The sequence below is a fragment of the Anguilla rostrata genome, chromosome 1 (assembly GCF_018555375.3).
Source record: "Anguilla rostrata isolate EN2019 chromosome 1, ASM1855537v3, whole genome shotgun sequence".
In the NCBI taxonomy this organism is placed as follows: Eukaryota; Metazoa; Chordata; class Actinopteri; order Anguilliformes; family Anguillidae; genus Anguilla; species Anguilla rostrata.
The window spans coordinates 78762891-78774686 of NC_057933.1; the positions used below are offsets into that span (position 1 = coordinate 78762891).

General features: G+C 41.9%; 1 protein-coding gene across 1 annotated transcript; it reads right to left on the reverse strand.

Annotated features, from left to right (window-relative positions):
- Positions 1–6199: 6199 nt before the first annotated feature.
- kcnf1b (potassium voltage-gated channel, subfamily F, member 1b) lies at positions 6200–9301 on the reverse strand. Its single transcript, XM_064303010.1, has one exon. It carries the CDS (start codon positions 8320–8322, stop codon positions 6904–6906), a length of 1419 nt encoding a protein of 472 aa, XP_064159080.1. The 5' UTR covers positions 8323–9301; the 3' UTR covers positions 6200–6903.
- Positions 9302–11796: the final 2495 nt, after the last annotated feature.

Sequence of the window (11796 nt, forward strand, 5' to 3'; positions counted from 1 at the left end):
TTTAAAACGCCGGCAAATGCAATCTTTGCAATTACTGTAGTTTTTTTTTGCAGGCAGAAACCTGGGGAAAGTTTTGGGCAGTTTAATTAATACAACGATACTTTATTTTCTGAGCACAATGCATTCAAATTAGCATTAGTCAAATTAGCATTTAACCTTGTATGCCCTAAAAAACACAAATATCAAAAGGAAAAGTACAGACAGTTTTTTCTGAGAGGGTTTAAATTCATCTTCTTGGGCAGGACAATTTTGAAAGCCTTCAAAATATGCTGTATGGAGGTAAACTTGCAAAATGAATTTTATACAGAAAATAACACATGTTAAAAACTGGAAATGGAGAGAACAGAGCAGTCCAACGTTGTTCAGATTTTATACGAATGAATCAAACACAAAAACAAAACAGACTATAGCTCCAGACCTTAAACTGTTAAAAAACCATTTATTGAAGGGAAATAACTGCATATATCCTGTTATTCACCTATAAATCCTGTCATTTTATGTGACGCTCATTAAGAAGTTATCACTGCTATTCTACATGACTTTGGCCGCATTTGACGGAAACAGTGAAACCCTGTAATTTTTTACTAAGATTTCAGATCCACAAAAATGCAGTTTCTTTTTCACAGAACACTCCCTCCAGATGGTGAATAAATCGAACTGTCCTCCGCACGACTGTCCTGGTTTCACCTGAAGGAGACGCGGCGGTGCCTCCCGCAGTGAAAGCAGTCCTGTCAGACCTGGGCCCTGGCCGTAAATCGGAAAAACACACTGAAGTTATGGTCCTCAAGGAACAAGGCTTCACCTTGAGCAGCTGTTTCCTGGAAGACCATAATTTTGGCTTTGTCCTAACCGGATACACTTATTCCACTCTTGACAAGGCACTTTAGACTACGCCATAAACTTTGAGGGGATGGGGAGAGGGAGAGTGCCGGAGGAACTTCCGGAAACTTACTGGCAAATGGTTGCTGGGTGGCTCACCCTGTTAAGGCACTGTTCTAGTGAGTCATATTTACTGCATGTCACTAGTGGGGGGAAAGATGATGATGATTTCAGGGGCCCACAGCTTGGGGGCCAAAACATTTTTTAAATTTGTTTCATTTAAAACTGGGGGCCTGGAGAAATATTTTTTCATGGGGTCCTTTCCTAACTACGCCCCACGTCCCAATGCTTGACTGGGCATTCCAAACTGAGGATAAATACTTTTTTTTTTTATCTTAAAAAAATCATGTTCTCGCTTCTGATTAATGATGATTTTTTTTTTTTTTTTTAAACTGCAACCGATCTGCATTCCTGTCAGAATTAAAACTCTTCCGAGCAGCAATCTGCAACTATGCAAATCCACTGGGACAGCCAGCTAAAATAAAAATGCAGATTGGTTGCCCCAACGGCAAAAAAACACAACATGAATACCCGAATGAGCCACCGTACGCACGGTGGAGATACTTACATATATCATTTAAATGTTGCTCTCGGGTGATGGAACAAGGACGTGTACTTGCAGATATATAATCAGGGTAAGCCTGTAGGAAAAATACTGTTCGATTTTTTTGTTGTTGTTTAGTTTGTGTGTGTTTGTGTAAAAAAAGGAATTCAAATACAGAGGGTCAGTTTCCAGATTAAGTCCGGATTAAGTCTTAAACTAAAAGAAAAAAATCTCTATTGAAAAGAGTTTTAAGACGTCTAAGATGAGGCTTAATTCATGTCTAGGAAACAAGCCAGAGTCGCCAGAGTGCATGCCTAAACCTTGCCACATGCACATCACTGCATAGCAGGAGGTTCACAAGTGTAGCATAAACATCACATCTTCCTTCTCCTGACTAATCCTGTTGATTTTCTCACGATTTCACAGCAAAACACGGGCAGGTTTTCTACTTCAATTACAATTACACGCACACATGTGTGCACATACACACACACACATACACATCACACATACACGTGTGCAAGCACATACTCACACAAACACAGGCACATACACATACATGCGTGCACACACACACACATACACACACAGACACTCACTCACACACACACATATGCACACACACACACACAACTCATATCTGGAGGCACCAGTTCCCAGGGGCTGCAGACCATATGCTGTCTTTTATTCATCTCAAGTTCTCAGCCCGGAGGGGGAAATGTGGATTGGGCATCTTTTGGATCAATACCTCATTAATGTGAATATTTTTATGACTGCGCATGTGGAAATATACGTATATTTAATGATAGAGTTGCAAATAACTGGGGTTTTGAACACCAGGGAACCGCAGCCCAGTGTTTGAAAAAAAGGTCAGGCAAAGTTGAACCATAACACGAAGAAGCAAATGAATGTTGATGAAAAATGAAATATCCATTTGGATTAACCATGGATTTTTCACTCCTGTTGGGGCAGTATGGATTTTGGGATGGGTACTGTTTTCACCTTAGCATGAGCTCTCTCAGATCTTCTCCACCCTGGTTTTTTCCAGCAGAAAGAGAAATCAGTTTATTCCAAAATTACATCCTCCAATTTTTGACGAATTGATCTCCCTTCAGACTGGGCTTGTTACATTACAGGCATTTAGCAGACACACTTATCTACAGCGACTTACACAACTTTCTTGACGTACTACCCACTGATGCTGCTGGACGTTTACGGAAACAATTCAGCTTCAGTACCGAGCTTAACCCTTTATGGTGCAAGATCACAAATATGTGATTAGAATGTTCTTAACTGAACATTCTAATGCTGATGTAATAATCACTACTGAAAGCAACAGAGTTTTAGAACACCGATTTAGAATTTTGGAGAAGACATTCCAAAAAAAAAAACAACTTTTCACAGGGTTAAGGGTACAACAGCAGTGTCCTGCCCAGAGGTGGAAAATCTGAGTTCATAAGTTAAAAGTCCTGCCGGGTACTTTGTTCCAATCACTTGTATTTGTTAACTAGCTGAACTTGTCAGTCAGGAGGGAAAACTAATAAGTGAAATCATCTGGCAGAGTTCATGGGTGGAAGAAACACAAGGCAGCACTTTTACTCTCTGACCCCTGTAGTGGAGGGCGGGCTGACTATTTTCACAGTATCGGTTCCTTCAAGATGATACATGTAAATGTATCGAACCTTTCGAACCTCTCGAGTTTTGATACTTTTTCTAAAAAATGGCGTCAGTTTCTCCGTGACATGTATAAGTTTACATTAATAAAGATAAAATATTCATTTTAATACACTGATTCTGCATCCTACTCGTATGTAGGTAGGCTATGTAAGCTCAATACGATGTTACAGAAATGTGACAAATCAACGTCAAGTCCGATTCAACTTGCTCATTCATTGACGTCCTATAGTTCGAGACAACGGTTCATTCGATATCGCTCATTCATTGGTTGTCCCATTGACTTCCTATACTCCGAGAGAACAGTTCATTCAATCTCGCTCATTCATTGGTGGTTCCACTTGCTATGCTTTGAGCGCTGCACCTACCGTAGCAGGCAGCAGTTTTGAGTGGAAAAATGCAGGGAGAGTCCAATTCATGAGCGCTCGGAGGTTCAACATGCTGACCCGGTACATACCGGACACTAAAAAGTGTCGTTAAAAAAGTTTTCGTTCGTTCATTTTCTCCCATCACTAGACCCACCACCTCTGGTCCTACCTGGGAAACAAACCGGCAAGCACTGGGTTACAAGCCTGGCGATCTTCCCATTATACTGCAGCGCTGCACATTGTAGGCTATCGTAGGACCCGGGACCTCTCTCTGGCTAGGAGATTAACTGCCGCGATGCCAGCACCAGCGCGGGTGGCTGTTTGTCAAAATCCCCTCTATGGGCGAATGATCACTGCCTTCGATTGAAGGGCAAACAGCGCAGCACAGATTTATGCCTGACGACACCGCTGATGGATTTACACCTCTTTCTGCTTTCACGACTAATTCTGAAGGAGAACAGTGCCTCTCAGATATCGAAAATTAGGAAGTTTTCTCCTTTCTGTGTTGAGTAATAAACCTTTAATCCCTGGGCGGGCATAAATATGGTCAAGCGTTGGCCACGTGTTAAACACAGCAAGAAATCGGGTGCTCCTGTACCAGTTCGAATGCGGTCTGCCATAGCCGATAGTGTCCACGAGCACTGTAGGCTGCGGGAAGCATTTGAAACGATGTCTCAACCACGTGACATCGTTTAAATGTAGCGGGCTGCGGTAGTCTCCCCAGCTGTCACCAGCATCAGAAGTCAGCGCAGCAGTACCGTCAGCCGCGAGGTTCGCTGAGCGTCAGACGCAAATAGATAGGGCCTTGATCGCGGAGAGCGTAAAGAGCGGGCATGCGGATAAATCGCCGAAAGTAACACAGAAGTGAACGGGCAAGCTAACCATGATATTGGCCGCAGTCAGCGGAGTTGTAATTATAGATGTATCCTGCGGCTCCCCGACGCGGACGTTACTGCATCACATATTACTCAATTAAGCACTGCCAGACTTCTGCGTCTGTCTAAATGGGAGAGGGGCGGTGACATCACCAACGATTAAAATATTAAAAATGCCACAGACAAGAACTGCCTTAACTGTTGCATTGGTCAATGTGCAATACGAAATTCCATAATTTTGTTTAACAAATTGCTCAAACTGGTCATTATCCTTCCACAGTCGCCACGCATGTAACTGCTCCACTTCCATAAATACAGACGCAGCCTCCACAAATCAGACCATGGTACAAGTCAACCAAAAACCTGGCTCGTGGGAATTTGTGCCCCAGACCATCATCACAAGCCTTTATACAGTTTATACAGTCCATTTACCATTTACTATAATCTACATTATACCAACGTGTGACATGAATATAGTCTGTCTGTTGTCCTGTAGGTAAAATTATGGGTTAGGGGATTACAACTAGGCCTAAAATGTATGAAAACAGTAAAATGTCTGTCAGCAGTACAGATAAGAAAAATAGCCCTATAATAATGCACAGGCCTGCTTATAAACAGAGTAAATGTGTAGACCCAAAGGATTCACACAATCCTCAAAGGACACATTGTCATGGGATTAAATATTAGTTTTAAAAGCAACTCCTTTCCACTCTATTCCATACAAGGCAAGTGTGTTCAATGGAGGTGCCGTGCGTGTTCCAGCGCCATCGTTAATATCATAAATTACAAAATGTAATGTAATCATGTAAATCATTGTGTTCCACCTCTTTGAAATCCAAGCAATTTCAGATAAATTAGAATGGAAACCCACGGGTAATATGAGCAAGGTTCTAACAATGAGGCTCTAATTGAACTCGAGCTAAATTATTTTTTGGTCGCACATAAATATGTAAGAAACATTTTTAAATAACAGAATCTTTTAATATCGTGAATAACAGTAATAGCTGTCCGATTTAAGGCTCAGACTATTATAATAACGAACTGGACACATGTAGAATACGCCACAAAGTACATTTACGATGGAGAGCTTTGCTAAATCAGAAAAGGCGCACAAAAAAGCTTTCTATATGCTTTATTGAAGATTCAACCCTCCGGTTACCCGCACTCCCCATCGAATCTCCACAAGCGAGCCAGTCAGTGGTGCTCATTGGACAGTACCATGACGTGGCCGCCCGGGGCTGAGACCGCCCAGGCACAGTGGCTCAAAGCATTCAGTTTCGAAGTTCCCAATTGGCAACAAATTGTTTATAATTGTTATTGTTTATTTAAAATATTACACGGAGTTCCAAGAGCTGCAATACTAAATATGAATGTATTTTCCAAATTTTTCTTAAAGTCAACGACTACAAAACAGTGAGTGCACAACATTTTTGCAGTTAAATTCAACTAGAATAATAATATAATCTTGTTAGAAATATAACTCAAAAACCGTAGCTACCGGCAGCGTATATATTCTTGTGTTTTCTTTTTCTCTGAAGTATTTTAAACGTATTTTTTTAACGTTTTGCTAAATCTCGGTAGCTATCTATGCAAGCATTGTTGTTCGTGTTTAAAGTTATCATTTTAATCAACCGTTTTCGTGTTGCAATTTTGTCAGTTGTCGTTTTAAATGACAACAGTACAAACGTTTCATATTACAAAATAGTGTTTGCGCTTCTACAACAGGTACTGATTTTGAAGCTGAGGGGATTGTGCGGGTGCCAATCTATTATTTATTTATTTTACAAAACATCCGAACAGAACTATTTGACACCACTAGCTTTTGAAATAGTGAAACAAATAATGTTTAAAAAAAAAAAAAAAAATCGATTTCAGATCTCAAAAGAGAAGTACACATTTTACGAGATAAGACGTGCGTAAAGATGATTTGTCAAACGAGTATTTAACTTAAACAGCAATGACGAAATTGGCACGGAGCTGGCATGATACCATATAAACATGTGGTTCTACTACAACATATGGCTGTAATATTTTTACGCGAATGCATGACACAGGTTGGGCGTTTTAAATAGCCTGCAAACAGAGACGTTCCAAAAAGCATTTAAACATGTTGAATCTTACTATTTTGTGTTGGTTGCTTTTGACATGACACTATTTTACTCGTACGAGTAATTTATCAGAATATACTAGAAAGCGGCTAAGCGGTGTTTTTTCTCAGGAGTATGCATTCTCTCGCATTATAGAGTCTTTTACGGGCAGTACATTCGTTATCATGCAAGCACTTTATTGAACAATGGTCAAGAAAACACCTCAACAGGAAACAATTGTCACACGTGAGATAGAAGACCTGCTGCCTGGCGAAAATAAAATATAAGTATCATATCTCCACGGTCATTTTATTGATCTTTACTTGAGCGGACTGTCAAACAAATGTAAGAATGCAACTAGCTATGCCTGAATGGATTTTGAACGGAATGAATTGAATGTCTTTGATCCCACGCCAGTTAGCGATAGCGATGTTAGCGACGTGAAGTCATTCAGAAGTAACTGCTTTTCCCTCCACTTATTTGCAACTCTGCTGCCGCGTTCTGTGCGCCTCTGCCAGGAACGAGATGTTGGTATCGCTGAGGGAGGCGCGTGCGGTGCTGTCGGACTTCCGAGCCGCTTTCCTCGCACCACCTTCGCTGGACTGCAGTTCCATCAGCTCCAGCTCGTGTTTTGCCGCGGTCTCCAACACCTTTTGCTTATTGTAGTAGATGACGAAGTTGTTGATGATGGGGTGGATTGGTAGGGCAATGGCGATGACCCCGCATAGAAAGCTAATAGCGGCATTGCATCGGCCTAGCGTGGTCTTGGGGTAGATGTCCCCATACCCTACTGTTGTCATGGTGATGATAGCCCACCAGAAAGATTGTGGGATGCTCTTGAACAGGGTTTCGGGGTGGCTCTGTTCCATGGTGTAGGCCAGTGCCGAGAACACAAAGATCCCCACGCCCATGTACATGAGCAATAGGCCCAGCTCCTTGAAGCTCCTCTTGAGCGCATACGTGAGAGTCTGCAGCCCGGAGGAGTGTCGCGCCAGCTTGAAGATGCGAGCAATGCGCATGATGCGCAGCGCCTGCACCGCCTGCTGAACGTTGGCCAGCTCCATCACGGCCGTCCCCAGGTATGTTAGCACTAGCACCACGTAAAAAGGCATGATTGCCAAAAAGTCAACGATGTTCATGAAGGACAGGGCGAAGTGCACTTTGTTCGGGGCGGAGGCCAGGCGCAGCAGGTACTCCACGGTGAACCAGCCGATGCAGGCGGTCTCGATGGCGTCCAGCGTCGGGTGCTCCACCTGGTTTCCTTCGGCGTCCTCCACCTGCAGTTCGGGGATCGTTCCCATGCACATCACCACGGACGAGATCAGGATGAAGAAAAAGGAGACGATGGCGATTGTGCGCGCGGGTAAGGATGACTCCGGCTTCTCCATCAGCTTCCACAGGAACTTCTGACACCTCTCCCAACGGTTGGCCGACGGCTCCCCCTCCATATCCTCAAGAATAAGCTTTACCTTGTTTGCTATTTCGGCCAGCTCTTCCTCCTTCTCGGTCAGGTTACTCTTACAACATTCGTCCAGGAAACTAATGTCGATTTTCCAGAATTCCATCTCCTTGATGAAGCAAATGGGACAAATGCCCCGTTTCATGTGGATTTCACCAAAGTAGTAAACTTCAATAATGCATTTAAAAGCGTCCGGGTCCCTGTCAAAATAAAACTCGCCTTTACCGGGGTCGTAGTCGTCACAAAGGGAGGAAATTGTATCGAAATTCCGGGAGGCGCAGTTAACCAGCTCCGCCAGCCTGGTCTCCGGATAGCGGTTTAAAATATCCCCGTGTAGCACTTGCCTCACTCCTCCGATGTTCACGAAAAGCTCGGTCTCCTCGCTAGAATCCGAGGCGTTGCAATTTCGATACCGCGGCTTCGGCAGTCCCCACATCTTTTTCTCTGAGTGATCAACAAGGGTTTCCAGACCATTTAATATTTTTACATATATATGAAGCCTTGCTTTATTGGTTCTCGCTGAATAACAGTTACGTTTGTAAAGTTTTGAAATTGAATTTTTAAAAAAAACTTTTTGCGAATGCGTAAAAAAAATGCGTCCACGAAACTACAGCTGTCTCCGGAGACAAAAATGGCTAGTGTTCACAACAAAATAGACCCAATATTCCGCGTAAGAAGAAGAGGTTAAATGAAACAGCCTATATATTAAAACAAACCAAGTCATGGATCATAGATTTGAGGCTCTGTTGTAAGGTGCCATAGGGGCGCGCGCTTGGCACGCAGCTCCTCGCCTTCCCATGGAAAACGCAGTTCAGTAACAGGTCTCTGTTCGCCGTGGCTCCGGCTCTTCTCTTTATCTCTCTCGGAATGTCTCACGAGGGGGAGTGTTACAGCGCGAGCTGCCGGACCGCGGCAGAAAGTTTCGAGCTCCACCTGTAACAGTATTTATCCAGCCTCGCGAAGCGCGCGTCACAACAACGGACACCGTGAAACCCTGCTGCAGCCATTAATGAACAGTTGCGTAACTAACCGGGAGCAAAGGTGAGCAGCAAGAACGGAATATATGGAAATGGGTGGGGGCAGTGGGATAAAGCACAGCGTTTTTTAACACACCGCCGCCTCGCCAGGATGGAAAATGGCTGTACTGATTTCTACGAAATGGCAAAAGAAAATTAGAGCACCCTCTCACATGCGCGCACGGACGCTTTTTTTTTTTTTTTTTTTTTTTACAAACTGTTGCAAATAGTAGGGATATGCACGCACGGAGTCGTTATGGTCAAAAACATGGGCACAATATATTTTATTCAATCATTACGACACTGGCTCTGGACCTGGACGTCTGTTGAGAAGATAAATAATGTCTTCTATCGCTGCGAGAAGAGGAAGTTATTTTGATGCCAATTGCCGTTATGAAGATATGACTCCCTCTACTGACCGTATGTCAAAAATGGCAGCATAAGACCTCATCCTCCATGCCAGGAATATACTGTGGCATATCCATTGCATGGAGTGGCTATCCCGTTACGGTTGATACGCACTGCACTTACCATATCAAGACACCTGCCAATAATTAATAATGCTCCCATTGTGTTAAATGACACTTTACAGTGCTAATTATGCGCACGTGTACTTCTCATGGAGATTATAGCACAAATTAAGTCAATTTTATTTGGTAGCCTTCTCAATGAACTGTCAATAAAATGTGAATACCCATCAGTAATAAATAATTATTTTCCAGGTAATTTTTTTACTTGCATAATGGTATGCATAATTAACAGAAAATAAAATAAAGCAGAATAACATGGTTATATAGTGACAAAAATGAATAAAACATTTTTAGCATCTAACTGCATCAAAAACAGTTAATTTTGTTTACGCTCAAAACTAGACTGTTCACAGTGTGTATTCATATTCCTCACTAACCCTTTGAAGAGCAGGTTTTTTAAAATAAATAAATAAATAAAGGGTTAGACGGCTACTTGTTACAGGGGAAGTTAAATTCACACAAAAAAGTGGTCGAGGAGCAAATGTAATTATGGAAAGCAATCAAAGCTCAGGTCATTATATTTGGCTGTCAATGATATTTGGCATCATTATTCCATGAACATGGTCAATCAACAAACAAATAAATAAATAAATAGAAAACAGTGTCAGAAATTTTCACTGTTTGAGAGTTCACCAAATGCTGGTAATAGAAGCAGCTGCTTCTATTGTCCCAGCTCTCTTATCCAATCCATCCAGTTAACGCTGATTAATTGCTGATTGCTATCATTTAACTCATAACGGTCGTCGTCAAATTAGGCACTATTTACATGCACTAAAAAACAAGACCAAGTCAAAACCTAGTCTATGGCTGGACTGAACCGGCCGACCATATACACTGGTCGGCCGGTTCGGTCCAGCCATATACTAGGTTTTGACTGCATTCATCAGTCAGTCACTCAATCACAAACATGCGCGGTGTAACTTCATCACTCACTCAGTCACTCACTTTTGCGTTTATAGGGCTGTTTGTAGACCGCTGTTGCGGTCCAACCAAAAATCTGTTCAACTGTGAGAGGGGGTGTTTTCGCTGAATTGCAGGTAGCAGAACCCAAAAGCGGAAAATACAGAAGAAATCAGTTTTTCCGTTTGATGTCTTAACTCTAATGCCTCACCAGGTGGCGACAGAGTTTCCCCCGACTCCGTGACTGCGCTGATTTAAGGCTTTATAAAATACATTCACCGTTGTGTCAGGTCCTCTCTCTACTTTAATCGACAATGAAGCAGGGACGGAAATCCCTTATTGTAAAACCTAGTACTTTAGTTTTAGATTTGCATTCCATTTTTTCCAAAATTATGACATTCTGAAGAGTAAAGTTCTCAGCAACTGTTCTGTAAATCACCTGCCAAGGAGCAGTACTAGTCTTCTTTTGGAGGACCAGATAACCTTCTGGAAAGATTTGTGGTGACATAAAAACGAATCTCTTTAATGGGTTTCTAAGGGCAATACACACACCACTCAGAATTGTTCTTGGGCTAGAGTTATGAAGATATTTTTTCAGTTTATGTGTGTGGGGCATTATTAACCAAATATAGTCGCAATGGATTTACCTATCTGTCATTAAAGACGCAATATGAAAAGGCAACCGGTAAGCCATAGTTAAAAAGTGGCCACAGCCTACTTTAGACAAACCTAGAAAAACGAACCATCACTTCAAGGAAATGGGGTTTATCAAACTATTTATAATCTGTTTTCTTTTCAACCATTTATATAATTTTTTGCTCAAAGTGAATGTTTTTAACTCATTCTAAGTTTCAGACAAAAGCCAGACACATTAAGAAAAGTTAATAAAAATAAGTCCTGCCTTTTAAACTTGTCTAATGCCACTGAATGCTGTATCATAAAAACAAGAAGGCAAAAACTATAGTAACTGAAGTAACTCACAGATAAACCTGATGAGGATTCATACATTGGAAGAAAAACTCAGGAACACTTTACTCCTACTATTTCAGAAAGGTATGGGTGTGCATTTTTTAAATGTTTCAACGTAATATATTTGAACAGGTTTATAGTCTTGCTTTGAGCAATGCCGTCCCATTAACAGCGAAAAATAATGTCCTGTCTTGTTCTCAAATCGTATGAGTCCTTAATAGGCGTTCCACGGCTTGATGTAGGCCTACTGTTGACAGCTGCAGCCCAATATGGGGTGGGCCCAAACTCGAAACAGGATGTATTTTATATGTGCTTAAATATGGTGTTGTAACTGTGTTTTTTAACCCTTTTAATAGTAGGCTTTTGGAATGCAATATATCATGGCCTAGTTCAGGCTTTGCCCTGCCCATGCACCCTCAGTCTTACCAAGTAATCTCGGCTACTGTTAACATATGAGAGATGCAGCATTAATGCCCTTTCCACTGATGTTACTGC